Raw genomic sequence first — 16,013 nt, 5'->3', positions numbered from 1 at the left:
TTTACTTCTTATAACATTTGTTTTAGGAACACAAAGACATTTTTTTTAATCACAATATAAATATAACAATCAGTTTTAGTAGATGTGAATATATCTGTACTGCCAAACATGGTTTACTGCAGACTGATCCTTATGTTTGAGTGCCAGTTTTCCCTCAAACTCATGAATACTCTTTCTTCATCCCTCTTTTCTCTGGTTGAAGTTATTACAGAATTAGTAGAACTCAAGACAGTAGTTTTAAATAACTTACATTTATTTCTCCTTTACATGGATGTATACAGTTGGCAATGTGTTTCATCAGAATCACTGGCTTTATGAGTTCGCTGACAGAGTATCAGCCAGAAACATGACAATTTAACTATCTTATTTAATATGACAAATCTGATATGGTGTGTAACTACAAAAAAGACAAAAGATAAAAACTCATGCATCTAGAAATACTACAGAGGATGGATTTGTAATTGCTAAAATCTGTATATCTAAAAACTGTTATGTTTAAGTCTAAAGATTGACACTCATGAATATTAACGCTCAGAATGCATAATGTATAACATTTTACAAATAGTAAAAAGTACAAAAAAATTGAAATATTAAATGTGAGACCATTATATTACAACTTCAGAAAGGATGCTGTATTCCCACAATTTCCCTACCCACCAGAATCACTCAAGCTGCCTCATTGTCGAGACATTTACCCTTCAGGACGTCTGCGCTGTTGAATAGTGTGACAATATCATCTCAGATACAGTATAAAATCTGCACCATTGTGTGTATTATTCAGCATCCAAAACCATGATGTGAACGAAAAGCCCAGCAGAGGAAAGAAGGTCTCCATTCATGGTGAACAATGGCACATGGTGGTATCCTGTAGTATAACAAACAGAAATATACGACATAAGCAACAAATCAATAGTATTATTGTTAAAGCGGTTATCGTATTTAGCATGAAAACTTAATTTACATATCCATTTCTTTGTTTGGCCCTCTTTTTAATTTGAAACTTAAAATTGTAAATTGCAAATCATCTTGGATTGAAGCACACTAACCTTTCTTTAGGCTGTTGAAGGGAAGTGTGTACTGGCCAATAAATTCATTGTTCGACGTGGCATCGTAGTCCTCGATCAAAAAGCGCACAAGGGCTAGATCTGGCACACACACATCAAATTGGAAGTTTTCATTCCACATGGGGTTGAAGCCTTGAGAGAAAAGAGAGCACTATTAGGCAACATCCTGATCCTGAGGCAACCAGACACTTTTTGCTGCGGCGCTCGGGGAGCGATTGGGGGTTAGGTGCCTTGATCAAGGGCACCTCAGTTGTGGGTAATGAGAGTGGCCGAGAGCACTGTTCATTCACTCCCCCCACCTACATTTCCAGCCCGTAATGAGACTCAGTGTTATTATAACATTATTCTCAATTTACAGGGTTATTATACCATTATTCTCAATGTACTGCGTTTCCACCACGGTCGTATCAGCTGGCACACCGTAGATCTGCACTTGCACAATGGGATCAACAATAGAGGACTTCCTTTGGCTCACTTTGGGTAACTGCTGGGCTGAGATCACCTATTAGGCAAACAGTAACAGTAGTGGATGTCAAAAAAAAAAAAAAAAAGTATTTAAAATAAAGTATTTAAAAAAAAAAAAGCTATGCAGCTGACATGAACAGCACAAAGATATATTCCATATGCTCAAAATAAAGGTGTTGCAGAGCCACTTGCCATCACATGAAGAGTCTTTCTCTTTAACCATGGTCCCTTGGTGAGAGTGATGGGGTCAAACTCAGTGTCTCGGTCTCGTAGGTAAGAAGGCTTTAGGATGTAACCACTCTGTCCGTTCTGAAGAAAGAGCCCCTGATTCAGATCCATCTCTGTGCAGGGTGTCTGGAAGTTGAGGGCCACTGGAGGGAGATGTGAAATGATTAGTTTAGCACTGTGACATTATATACATATACATGTTTCTCACTAGTGTCATTTATATGGTGGGTTTCAGATTCATGACTTCTTTACCTATCTGACAGCCTGCGTTCCACAGAGGCACAGGGTTATAGTTCGAGGAGTCTGTCCTCAGTCCCCCTGGGTAGATCCTGCTGAGTTTGTCTGTATTGTGATGGATAAAATTGGTTGCTATAACAGAAAAAAAAAAAAAAAGTAATTATTGTGGGAACATGATTGTTTGCCTTTTCTTTTTTTAGCATCTAAGAGGCATTATTAGCTGTGGAATGTGTTTGGGTAGTTAACAATAAGAGATTTTAGGTTAAAATATGCACTACCGTTCAAAGGTTTGGGGTTGGTACATTATTTTAATGTTTTTGAAAGAAGTCTAACTAAGGCTGCATTTATTTGATCAAAAAGTAAACAGTAATATTTTAATCAGTAAAAAACTAATACTGTGAAAAATAACTTTTCTAATTTAATGTTTTCTACTTTAATTTTAAAATGTAATTTATTCCTATAATGTTAAAGCTAAATTTTCAGCAACATTACTCCAGTCTTCAGTGTCACATGATCCTTCAGAAATCATTCTAATATGGTGATTTGCTGCTCAAGAAGCATTTATTATTATTATTATTATCAATGTTGAAAACTGTTGTGCAGCTTAATATTTTTGTGAAAACCTTGATATTTTCTTCCAGGATTTTTTGATCAATAGAAAGTTCGAAAGAACAGCATTTATTTGAAAAGTTTTTGTAACATTATAAATGTCTTTACTGTCCTTTTGATCAATTTAATGTGTCCTAGTGTGCAAAATAAAAAGATTAATTTAAACACATTAGCGCATATTGTGTTTTAGACAACTGGTGACTGCCTTTTAAGTTTCACAGGTCTTTTACCACTCTTAGACAACTTATTGTCTTCTGTGTGAATTACCGTATTTTATTTGAATTACTAAGAATTCAATTTGTAAAGATTCAAACAGATCATTTAAAAAAATATTTTTTGAATATTTCAATAGGTCATTTTGTTTATGATTAAAATGTGTATCATTGTTTGCTGTCCAGCAAAAAAAAAAAAAAAAAAAAAAAAAAAAAAAACCTGAATGGCTCTTTTCCCTGTTAGTCACCTGCTTCTTTACATATTCAAAGTTGTGTGTCAGGAGTCTCCCTCAAGCAGAATTCATCTTCTGTGACGTAACGCACATTTATGACTGTGCATTTTGCGGAGCAATAAATCTGTGCCACTGGACAGAGTCCGAGTCTTATTCATGTTTTTTAATAGCCTTTGTTGCGTTTGAGCAGCATAAGTCATGACATCACACCTGATTCCTCCGCTAGTTTCACAGCTTTTCCCTCTTTGAATGAGGCCATCTCATAAAATGACTGCTTGTCCCGGGAATCCTCAAACCCATGGAAGGGAACACTTTTGCAGTAGATCACGATATCAGACAGCTCCTTTGCCAGCTTCAGTGATTTCGATTTCTGTTTTAGGTATGTGTAATTATAAAATAAATGTTAAAAATGAAAAGAAATCAAGCATTTAAATGAATACTTTCCATGGACACATTTGTATGCTTACGTTAGACTTCTTTTCATGGTCTTCATGGTCTTCATCATCTTCTTCCTCGGTTACACTTTCTTCATCTGCTGTTTTGGACTCATCTGAAAATGTGTCCTCAAGTTTGTTTAGTCTCTTCCCTTTCACTATGAACCGGCCTTTGAGTTCCTAAATAAAACAGTCATTAAACCAGAGACTGCAGATTCTGCCATCAGCTCACATTTACATGCATTCATCCAATGAAAGACATGCATTTTGCCTGATTTTGTTCCTTTCTTTTTAGTTTTTATATAATTCTTTTAACACAGGTAGAAGTAAAATGTGTATTTTCTGCACAACTAATGTCATAAGGAACTGCATTCTAATAGCAGCTTATTTACAGTTGTCTGCAATATTAGGCTGGAATATGATAAAAATGCCATCATCGTATGTACTGCATATTGTTTTTGACAGTACAGCATGTACATGGTCAGTACAGAACAGCAGGCAGTACAAACTATTTCTAACAGTAGTTAGCTTATGCTGTAAATGATACCCTAGCCAACAGCAGTGTTTTTATTGTTGACAGTGGCAGTGACCAGGACAGGCCACACCTTGACTGGAGGGAATGGAAAACAATGTTATGTAAGCTATGATAATCATCCGCTCCCCAGCAGGCAAAGCACCAGTCTCCATAGCAATCGAATACATCCTTTTTAAAAGCCACAAAACTGTGATGATGGATCAACATCTTATAACTCTGCCTTTGCAGAGTTTCCACATTTCATATATGTGCACATAATTGATGTGCTGAAGGTGTCAATTTTCTTGAAGAGTTGACATTTGTTATATCATAGATGACTGAAACAAAGAGAGATTGAGATGCAGTGATGTTTTCAAATAGAGAACAGCTGCATGAATTCCACACATTCCACACAGAATTCCACTCTGAAAGCATCTCCTGTTCAAACAGGCTGCAAAACTCTCTTGGGTCTCATGTCTAAATCCACAGCTACTGGGTTATATCAAATGCTTTGATCTTTTAGACTGCTCTATACATATTTTAAGTAAATGTTAATGTGTAATTTGCAATTTGGATTGTAAAACAGCAAAATAATGTGTGCATTTACTCCAAATGCACTTTATATTGGTTTATTACACTGCTTACAAGAATAATAATTCTGATTGATCAATCAAGGTGTTTTGTGGACAAATATTTTTGTATTACAACCACTAAACATTAGGGATGCATAATATAATTTGCCATAACGGTTATTTTATAATATTAGAGATTTTAATATTTATCTGTATATACAGATATTGGATCTTGTGCATGTTTTTTCCTCTATTTTTACATTTGGAATACCTTTATAAAAAAAAGAATTTAATAAAACTGTTAAGTCTAATCTTTTGCCAATCTCAAAATTAATATTTTTCATACTGTACAATGATTTACAAGTATTTAAAACAACTGATTTTAGTGTTTTAGTTTTATTTTATTTTAACATAACAGTGTTTTTAAAATCTACCATCTATCGGATATCTATGGCAAGCCGTTTTGACTTTTATTCACATCTCAGGATTTGAATTCTTGATATCAACAATTCAGTTCTTGATATCAGGAATTACATTTCCACTAGTAACAATGTTACTTCTTGATATCAACAATTCAATTATTGATATCAACAATTCAGTTGTTGATATCAGGAATTATATTTCCACTAGAAACAATGTTAATTCTTGATATCAACATCTGAATTTCCACTAGTAAAAACTAGAATTCTTGATATCTGTAATTGTATTTTCACTAATGAAATGTCACCATAGGCTGCCATTCAAATTCATTTGTTGATATCAAGAAATGAGTTCTTACTAGTTGAAATTCCAATTTCACATATCAGAAATACAATTCTTACTAGTAAAATGCGAATTTTTGATATCAAGAATTCAATTGTCACTAGTTGAAATGTCAGTTCTTGATATCAACAGTTGAATTGCTACTAGTAAAAATGTTCATTTTTGATATCTGAAAATGTATTTCTGATATCAATATAATTTCAGATATCTAAAATGGCTTTCTTACTAGTAACAATCACATTCATGATATCAGAAACTAACATTATCACTAGTGAAAATCAAATTATTGATATCAAAAATGATAATTTTTACTAGTAACAATTCAATTTTTGATATCAAGAACTGACATTTCAACTAGTGGCAACTGAATTATTGATATCAAAAATTATTAGTTTTACTAGTAAGAATTGTATTTCTGATATGTGAAATTGGAATTTCAACTAGTAAGAAATCAGTTATTGATATCAACAATTGAATTTGAATGGCAGCCTATGGTGACATTTCACTAGTAAAAATACAATTACAGATATCAAGAATTCTAGTTTTTACTAGTGGAAATGTAATTCCTGATATCAAAAATTGCCATTGTTACTAGTGGAAATGTAATTCCTGATATCAAGAATTAGCATTTTAACTAGTGAAAACTGAATTGTTATATCAAGAATTCATATCCTGAGAATGAATAAAAGTCAAAACAGCTTGCCATAGATATCAGCAATTACAAACTTATATTTGCTTATCGTATCGGACAGAATATTAATATCAGTGCTCCCCTACTAAACATTTTTATTGTGCTAGACTATCTCTCTTTCTTCTTAAATGATAAAAATAATTTCATGTCCATTTATTTACTCATTTGTAACTGGGAGTGTAATAAGCAAGATAGTGTACAATCAGTCTATCATTATGACAAAATAATCCCTCTCAGGCTCGGCTTCCTGTGCAGCCTGTCAGGTTTATTGTGTATTTTATAATAATAATAATTGGCTTAACCTATGGTATCCCTTACATAGTCTTGCCACTGAATATGCCTGTAAATGATCCTCTGTCTAACATGGCTTAGTGGATTACTGTGTCCTAACATCCTGCAATCACTAACCTCTGGAGAAGGGAAGTGTGTGGGCATCTGATCTCCGAGGGGTTTGGTGACCAGAGCGCTACCCAGGATAGAGATCAAGTGCTGAGCCATGGTCTTCTGCTGCTCCACACTGCAGTGGTTCTCCAAAGACAGGATCACAGGGTACTCAGACGTCTGGCGAAGGGAACAATGACATTGTTGTCAGTCAGGTACACGTGGAAAGCACACCAGAAGGACAAGCTCTACAAGTCCCAAAACAAACAGAAGTATCCGCTATGTTTTGAATTTATTTACCTTAAAGGCATATTCTTTAATGGCTTGAATCACATCTTTAAAGAGGATCTTTGAGGTGAGAGTGTATCCATGATAAATCACTGGCTCTCCATCTGATCCATCCCAGCAGTCCAGCTCCACACAGCGACATCCCTTTAGAAGTGCTCTGTACAGGGACAATGTTACTTGCAATTCCAAAACTAAGCCATAAAAACATGCTTTATAAGAGGTAAATTAATTCAGACTTTTTCATTATGAAACTAGAAATGATCAAATTAAGCACTTTATCATTTTTTTAACTACACTATGTAATTAAAATGTATTCAAATGTTGAATTATTCACATTACTTTATGTACGCTTCAGTGCTGCTGGGTCCCTTGAGCTGGTCCTCCAGCAGGTATGTGTTATGAGAGGAGGAGATGAAGTAATGGTTGAGAGGCCGGTTCATGTCCTGGTAAACACTTTTATGGGCCGGGTTGAAAATCAGCCCCTCTGGCTGGTGCAGGTACATTAGGAAGCCATCCATTGTCATTTGCTGTTTGGCTCTGGCTACAAGAAACACAGACATGCAATTAGAAAGACGTTGAACTTGTATATTTTTCACTGAGACTGAAGCTGAATACATATACTTACACTACAGTTCAAAAGTTTGGGGTCGGTAAGGCTGCATTTATGAAAAACATACACTAAAAACAATAGTGTGAAATATTATTTCAACTTAAGAAAAACTGTTTTCCATATTAATATATTATCAAAATGTAATTTATTCCTGTGATGGCGAAGCTAAATTGTCAGAAGCCATTCTTCAGTGTCACATGTTCCTTCAGAAATCATTCCAATATGCTGATCTGCTGCTTAAGAAACATTTCTTATTATAATCAGCGTTGAAAACAGCTGTGCTGTTTAATATTGTTGTGGAAACCGTGTAAAAAAATTCCAGGTTTCTTTGATGAACAGAAACTTCAGTCACTTTTGATTTATTGCATCCTTGCTGACTAAAAGTACTAATTTCTTATTAAAATAAAAAACAAAAAAAACAAACACTTAATGACACTAGACTTTTGAATGATAGCAGATATTTTTATCCAAGCAACTTACAAATAAGAATAACACATGACAGCGGCATTACCATTTTCATCAAGTTCATATTTCTCAATAAGCTGAAGGGCATCATTCTGAGACGCATCCTCTCTTTGCTCATTCAACAGGAAGGTCAGCAGATCAGTGGCGCTCATGAGACCGTCTGTCTTTGCATACTCTCTGTAGATGACATCGATCTCCTCCCTTTGTGTCAAGATTTTATAGAAATGCTCGATCTCCTTGCCCTCTAGGAATCCACCCTTCGATTGGTCACATTTCTGAAAGAGGGGAAAAAGTGGCATTTCTAGTCAAGTTATTTCTTGTGTTCAACTATTTAAAGTGTGAGAGAATATTATAGACAGGTAAACTGGGTTAAATTCCTGCATAAAACATGAATATTACCTGAAAGAGCATTTCAGCATAGTCTTCATCCACCTCAATGTTGATGTCTTGTAGAAAGCTCTTCAGCTCTTTCAGACTCATCTTGTTGTCCAAGTCTTTATCTGCTTTACGCATACAACTGTAGATCCAGCTAAAGCTCTGATGTAAGGACAATTAAAGACAGATTTGAAAGAATAATGCTTGAATTGCACATCAACACCACACGCATTTGAAAAGGATACTGCTCCGTTTTCTTCTGCGGAGTGAGGTTGCTCATGTTTGAGATGACTTTCTCCAAACCATTGACCCACTTTTTGGCTTCCTCCTCAGAGCTGGCGATCAGGTCCAGGTTTTTCTGTTGCCCCTTAAACAGAATGGAGAACGCTCGACCATCCACTGACTCTTCTGTGTATTTCCTCAGACCCTCAGTTTGCCGACCTGTTCGTACCGCTTCGATGTCCTCAAGAGAGACTGAGTGAGAAAGACATACAAAAACATAAGCGTACTTCATAAAATACAGAAAATATATAATGGAGTAAAATGTAATGCAGGTCACACTGAACCCAGACCATTAAGCAGTGTAATTTCAGTATGAAATGGTGATCATATATTTTGCATGTTTTATGTCCCAAAAAATGTTTGCGATTCACTGATAATCGGACAATGTTTTTCACAATAAATCATTTGGTTAATCTGCATCTTATTTTTGTTTTCTGGTAAAAAAATATCTAATTATCCTTAAAGTTACAAAATGTACATGAGAAGCAAAAATTCTTATGTTAGGTTTTATTTATGCTTAAAACCATTAAAAACAATCTGCAAGACAAGATCCAATTCCTAAAAGCAGTTTTTTTTCCCCCTAGTTTCCTGCTGTTAAATGCAGTATCATCACATGTCTAGATGTCAATAAGCATATGGAAATTATACGTAGAAGCGGTCATGCTTAACCTACAAAAGCGTTGTAAGCTTTATTTTGTGCATTTGCATATTTACACAAATGTTTTAAACATAGCCTCAGGGCTCATGTTTTACAGCACTGGTCACAAAATTACAATATAACTTGAATATGCTGTTGTAAAACACACCACTTGCATAGAAACACCTAATTTAGTGAGGGAAAAATGTGTTTCTTCAGTATCCCTTTTTATTAATTACATTTAAAAAATCATGGTCAATTCTTCTGGCCAATGCTTTAAACTTTAAAGCTCAGAATAAAAACATTGAATAAAAGCAGGAGAACTATAAAGTTCATCATTATGACAGTCACTGTTTTGATAGCGTACATTACCGTTCAAAAGTTTGGGGTCCGATTTTTTAAAATGTTTTTGGTAAAAGTATCATATGCTCAACGCGGCTGCATTTATTTATACAAAAACAAGAAAAAAAAAATAATATTGTGAAAAATTATTAATGACACTTTTCTATTCGAATATATTTTAAAATGTGTCTTTATATGCTAATCTTATTATTTTCAATGTTGAAAACTGTTGTATTGTGGCCTCCACAAAAATATTAAGCAGCACATTTTTCAGGATTCTTTGGTGAATAGAAAGTAAAAAAAAAAAAAAAAAAACAGCATTTATTTGAAATAGAAATCTTTTGTTACATTATGAATGTCTTTACTGTCACTTTTGATCAATTTAAAGCATCTGTGCTGCATAAAAGTATTCATTTCTTTTAAAAATATCTTACTGAACCCAAACTTTTGAACAGTAGTGTACATCAATATGATGAACAAATGTGAGTATACAGAAAGATTCACCAATAGTTCAATAAATCACAAATTTAGTCTCTATGCAGTAATTTTACCCAGTTTATGCTTAAAAATGTGGATTTGAGCAGGGAAATTCATCAACACACATACTGGCCAACATAACACATTGTGTGTCAGTGCAGGACACGAGAGCGCACGCAAAGAAAGGGCTGATTCTGACACACCCCTGTGTACATCTTTTATGGGACTCACATGTGTTTTTGGACTTCATGGTCTTTTTGGACTCATGCCACATGGTCTTGCAGTCCTCCTGCAGCTTGAAGTAGCGCGTCTTTTTCCATGAGCCCGAACGGACTTTCAAAAGGTCCCCGCCGTTTATCAGGAACTGCAGGTCTTGGTCACCCTCCAAACCTGTGGGGAAGACAAGGACAAGACCACTCCTGTAGTAATTCTTTCAAAGCTCACATTATTTCCTTTTGAAAGGCAGATTTGTGGGTCATTTCCCACATCACAACATCCTTTTTTGTATGAAGGCAGAACAAACAAAAGGATTGTATTATCCCTCTGTGGTCCAATTGAGGAAGGAACCAACCCTTTCATGAGTCCAGCTGCTGAGGAAGAAAACGTGGTTTTAACTTCTATGTAAAACACAAAAGACTCTTCCTGAAAGACACTAAACAGGACACCTGACACCAACCAGGACCAGGTATTAGGTCAAACCACCACAGCACAAAATGCATTATTTACTAAGGCGTGGTGTGTGTATTTGAGAGTAATTTACACACAACCATGAATCAATAGGTGTGACGTGAACTTGCTCTATTTACAACAATAGCTGGGACCTACTTACACTGCTATCTAGGTAAGCAACTTATAAGTGAGACAGACAATGTTTTCCTGGTTACGAGATTTCCTTGGAGAGGTTGCGTGTCAATGAACTGCATACATCTTAAAATAACCAATAGAATACCACTGTAAAAGCAAGTATGAAAGGTGAAGTTCTCATATTACATTAAAACAAGATTATTGTTATTTTCATCCTCCTACCTATAAGTTTCATGTTGTCGCGCGCTACTGTCTTGCTCTGCGCGCGGTATAAGGACTCTTGAGACTTGGTCCGAACTGGTTGTCTTCGTACACACTGCATAGTGTGAATTTTCCTCTCGGAAATCAAAACTGCTTCTGACAGAAGGAGCCGCAAACATATCCCAACCACTTGCTGCGCTGTGTGGTGTATGGCTCACTCACTTGTCCGCGGATTCGGGGCGTGTACTAATCCAAAGTTCATCCCTAAAATAAGACACCTTTGATCGTCTGATCCAAACAAGTGGTAATATTTGTTGGCAAATTCAATCTACAAGTTAAGGATGTGTGTTTAAAGAAAGCTAACAATGTATACTTACAAAAAAGTATACTTGAGACTCGCACGACGCGCGAATGCTACACATGCGTAACAGCTGGTACAATACCTGTTGAGTTTTTACCTGACTTTCTGTGCAATGGCGCCATCTAGTGGCTGCATTTGCCAGTCCACTGACAGACTGATGTGTTTAGCAGCCACACTCTAAACCTGATCCGGTGGATTTATGTGAACCCTAGACGTGCTGTAAGAGTACGTGCAGATAAAACATGCCAAAGTATGCCATTTAATCTCTCTATATCTTTGAGCTCTTCATTTTTCTTTCATTATAATGGCAGTAATGACCGTTTCAGAATTGTACAGGGATTTCTTTTGCACTGCAATGTCAATACAAATATTGTTTATATATTTTCGAGGTGTTAAATGTATAGGCCAATAATGTTATTGTTAACTAAAACTATTATAATACTTTTTTTTTCTTGTTAATTGAAATAAAGCTGAAACTATATAAATACTGCATGGGGAAAAACAAACAAAACCTGGGCAATTAACTAAAATAATACTAAAATTACAAAAACTGAAATAAGGCTAAATAGAAATACTAAATAAAACCTAAAGCTAATACAAATGACAAAATAAAAAAGTTAATAATACATAAACTAACATGATGAAACCTGAAAATAAAAGCTTAATATTAATAAATAGCCTATTATAATAGTATATAAACTAAGATAGTCCAAATTTAACTAACGCAAATGTTTAATTTCTGTACCAAATTTCCTGTGAACTTTTTAATACTGCACTAAGGCAATGTCTAAAAAAATTAAACTTTTATACAAGTTTTGCCCTAATTGTGGATTATATTGTTTATTTACAGATTCAGACATGTATGTACAGCATGATATCTTTCTGTTCCAGTAAACATGACCCATGTTTGGGTTCTTAAAAAACCTAAGGCATCTAAATGTCTATGACTGTGTGCTTGTTGTGTATACATCTCCTGAATCTCCAGTATCTCGGTCATCCAGAGGGAAATAACTGTTTTGCCTCTCACTGAAAACAGGAAGCAGCCAGTGGGTTTGTGGGGGCAGATAGTCCCTCTACAAATTGTCTTAATACAAAAAACATAGAACCACTGCAAGTGTTTGCTTTCTTTAAAACCACCTCACCCTGCACAAACTGAATTAACTTTTTAAAATATTTTTGTCACATTTAAGACTGTGATCTGCTGAAAAACACTGTTAAATGAGCTGAGCCTTGGCTTGAAGAGCAAGAAACCCCATAATTTGACAGACGTTTCAGGAACTGAAGTAATGAAAGGGATGTTATGTGAGTCAGGCGACGGAATGTTGCTCCAGGCTACTGACACCTCTCCTGTGCCCCATCCTCAATAGAAAATCTAGTGGGTTATTATATTGCTGCAGAATTGGAGCACTGTAGTGAGATGGAGAAATACACCCAACAAATAACAATACAAAGTTGCCAAGGGTGTGGCAGCCATATTATGTCCGCTAACTCAATTTACAATACACCACCCATTCGTGCGTTTTTCTTACTCATCCACAGACTGAAAACAAAAATGTGTGGTTTGCCAAAGTACTTTCAAACGTAGTGTACAAATTAAATACAATACCAAATATACAATATAATAAATAAAAACTGGTTAATCTTCAATTTGTTTGTTGTTTGTATCGACAGTTAAATGAAACATTTCATAGCTAGCGCGTGAGGGTTCATGGTTGGTTTTCAGTTGCGCGTGGCTGAAACTCACGAGCGCGTGCAGGTTTAGTAGTGAACAGGTCTGCACATTCACTGCACTCAAACTGAACTTTCAGATGTTTATCGATTGACTTTTGTGATGCGCACAACCATTTCAGAATCATTTTAATTCAGTTGCAACAGAGTTGCGTTTCAGTTTTCATCCAACACTTACATTGTTTATCAGCAATGCCGTTGGAATCCATTTCTCGTGAAAACAGCAGACTGTTATATCCTCCTCGTGCACAATATGTCCAGTGTTCTTAACTCCAGGACTTCACAGAAACAACATAGAACTTCGAAAAGTCTCGCTGGTGAAACTGAGAGCGGACCTATTCCTCCAACCTTCTCCGCACAGGTACAGATTACCTGCCTGTGGGTGCTAACGTCTCAGTAAAAGGTATCTCATGATGAGCCACTCCCACTGATCAGTTCAGCATCTCATAACTGCATGTTGTGCCTCCAGCTGCCTGTAGGGGTCATGACAAATTATGCTCATACAGTAATGCAAATCCAGACTGAGATTGAATGTTTGGTTTGGTTTTTTTTTTCAGACGAAGCTGTTCTTAAACTTCACCTGTAATTAGAGCTGTCAACACTTGTCATGTCGGTTAAGAGTAAATATGCTGCATTAGTGTATTGAGTCTGCCAGACAGCACTAATAATTTATAGGCTGGAAAGCAATGAGCTAATCATGTAACTATTTTGAACATTTTTTTATTTGAGTCTTTTAACAGATACTTAGGCAGACAGCTTAAAGGGATACAAAGAGAAAGACTGCATTTCTGAGTGGGATTTGCTTTGGATTAAAATATAGACTTTTTAAGACTATGTATGGACTTTAAAAATCAGTTTTCATTACATGATAATAAGGTTTTGTCCTGCAGCCCTGCAACAGTGATATTGCAAATCTCTCTCTCTCTCCTGCTTATATAATATGCCTAAATATTTAAATTCAAATGAGATTGACTGATTTTTCTTTTTCTCCAATTAAGGGGTAGTGGAGAATCATTAAAAACTATTGGGCTAAATCTGATATCATTCGTGCACAGAGGCTATTACAGACAAAAACACTCAAACAGTTAAATTTCTATCTCTTCAAACATGCCTATAAAACCTGGGACACATATTCTCTGTGGTTTGAGGTGTTTACACATAGAACTGTTGTTGGAGATTTAAAGATTGCATTTGTCAAAGAATTCCTTTGCTGACTGATAGTGATCAAGGAACACATTTTACTGGCAAAATGTAATGCTCTCGATGTAGATCTCGTATCTGTTATGTGATAGCTGAGCATAAAACAAACATTCCAAGTCAGTTTTTTTTTGTGTGTAAAATATATCTGATGCTTTCTGAACAAGCCGCCATGCACTTTAGCCTCGTATGCAAGTGCCCACCGGCAATGCAAAATTACAAGCTTATTTGTAAGGTCATTTTTGAGATTGTTAAAAGGGAACTTATTAATTGACCACTCCCTGCTTGGATCAAGAGACCAACCAGTCAAAAGGAAAAAGACAACTATATTTAATGTATCTTAATTTTTTACAAATAACAGCGTCATATGAACTGATTTGTGATTTAATCTTAGAAATTATTTTGTTGAGCTGTGGTAATTTCTGCATATTTTAGAATTTGGGCTACAGCATGGAACACAAATGGAGTGTATCACAACATCATGCTTTATACAATCAACATGTTTGCTGCTAAGTTCAATTGCAAGTACTATTCGACTTTATAATGAACTTAAGTAATGTAATTTGTCTTCAAGGCCTAGTTTCACAGACAGGGCTTAGATTAAGCCAGGATTAGGCCTTAGTTCAATTAGGACATTTAAGTAGCTTTTATAAACATGCCTTAGAAAAAACATTACTGGTGTGCATCTTGAGACAAAACAATGGCACTGACATATTTTAAGATATGTTAGTGCAAGTTCTTTTCAGTTAAAACAGCTCAAAAATGCATTTTAGTCTGGGACTAGGCTTAAGCCTTGTCTGTGAAACCAGGGGTAAGCCCTCAGTGTTTCCTCAGAAACTGAACAGAGTATTGAACTTTGTCACCTTCTAGTAAAGTAAATCACAAACACAATATATGTAGCCCAGAGGGTTAAGCAGGTTTCAGAGGGTGATTTAGAGAATTACAAACTATGACTTAAAAAATATCAGGACTGTCAATAGATTAATTATGATTATTGTGAAATCCCTTTCAGGTTTAAGAAAGAAAATGATATGTTTAAGTTGTGTTCATTTGTGTAAATGACAGTGATAGTGTAATATATGTGCAAATAGTGCACTCCAATAAAGTATAAACCTTACAGCAGTGTATTTATTACTGTGGACCCTACTGGATTCAAAGGAAAAGTTAAAAATATTTAGTGTTGCTCATTTTCATAAAGGGCAGCAAGTCACATGTGACCTAGCAGGTACTTCCCAGTTATCATTCTTAGACAAAATGCTGTATATAATGCATGCTTTAAGTTTACTCATTTTTAAAGTATGCAGCTTTTGAAAAATAACCTGTTACCTGTGAGTCACAGATGACTGGTCATTATATCCGGTTGTCGACGTGTGCATGCAACGCATGTCACGCAGAGTGAATGCTGGCAGAGCTGAGATCTGCGATATCAAAGATACCTGCCTGGTCAAATACTTTAGAGAAGAATGTCAGTGTTAATTCTTGTGTTACTCTTACGGTGAATGTCTTGTCATTTGTCACACTTAGTGTATGATTTTGCTTGACCTCTATACAACAATAGTCATGCAGTAGTGCATATAGCTGTGTGCTGTTCTGCCAATCAGCAGTCCCATTCATGGCTGGCTTACCCTCCAAGCAGCGTCAGCTCTGGGATGAGTGCATTTTAACATTAGGCCAATCTGCAGCCTCAGGAAGAGGGGCCTTATTCCCCAAATCCATCTCTATGTTGAAGGGGCCAAGGATAAGAATGCAGACAGAAGGCAGCATTTTGTGCCTTGGCTACAATAATCTGATTAGTTTGATCTAAAACATATTTAATAAAACAGAGTAAAGTGCATAAAAATGTA

The 16,013-nt window shown here is 35.7% G+C and overlaps 1 protein-coding gene across 3 annotated transcripts; it reads right to left on the bottom strand.

Moving 5' to 3' along the window:
- Positions 1-116: 116 nt before the first annotated feature.
- On the bottom strand, positions 117-13,322 carry plcd1b (phospholipase C, delta 1b). 3 transcript variants are annotated; one of them, XM_067362325.1, is made up of 16 exons: positions 11,261-11,346; positions 10,905-11,147; positions 10,110-10,268; positions 8,386-8,614; positions 8,165-8,294; positions 7,812-8,040; positions 7,030-7,231; positions 6,703-6,847; positions 6,430-6,582; positions 3,516-3,662; positions 3,259-3,418; positions 2,010-2,126; positions 1,722-1,900; positions 1,434-1,566; positions 1,047-1,196; positions 119-865 (listed from the first exon to the last, which is right to left on the bottom strand). In XM_067362325.1, the coding sequence occupies exons 2-16, from the start codon at positions 11,002-11,004 to the stop codon at positions 774-776; spliced, it is 2,325 nt and encodes a 774-aa protein (XP_067218426.1). In that variant the 5' UTR covers positions 11,005-11,147; positions 11,261-11,346; the 3' UTR covers positions 119-773. The 3 variants fall into 3 exon arrangements, with proteins under 3 accessions (XP_067218427.1, XP_067218426.1, XP_067218425.1); XM_067362326.1 differs by lacking the exons at positions 10,905-11,147; positions 11,261-11,346 and adding an exon at positions 13,151-13,322 and having other exon boundaries at positions 117-865; XM_067362324.1 differs by having other exon boundaries at positions 10,905-11,304.
- Positions 13,323-16,013: the final 2,691 nt, after the last annotated feature.

This window comes from Chanodichthys erythropterus, chromosome 16, assembly GCF_024489055.1.
Source record: "Chanodichthys erythropterus isolate Z2021 chromosome 16, ASM2448905v1, whole genome shotgun sequence".
Classification (NCBI taxonomy): domain Eukaryota; kingdom Metazoa; phylum Chordata; class Actinopteri; order Cypriniformes; family Xenocyprididae; genus Chanodichthys; species Chanodichthys erythropterus.
This window is presented reverse-complemented; position numbering and strand designations above follow the sequence as displayed.

Excerpts from the sequence above, each read along its gene's own strand:
- plcd1b (XM_067362325.1), bottom strand. The coding sequence starts at position 11,004 with ATGCAGTGTGTACGAAGACAACCAGTTCGGACCAAGTCTCAAGAGTCC. Across the intron at positions 6,583-6,702 it reads TTAAAGAATATGCCTTTAAG|ACGTCTGAGTACCCTGTGAT; the intron begins GTAAATAAATTC and ends TCCCTTCGCCAG. Across the intron at positions 1,567-1,721 it reads GAAAGACTCTTCATGTGATG|GTGATCTCAGCCCAGCAGTT; the intron begins GCAAGTGGCTCT and ends TTTGCCTAATAG.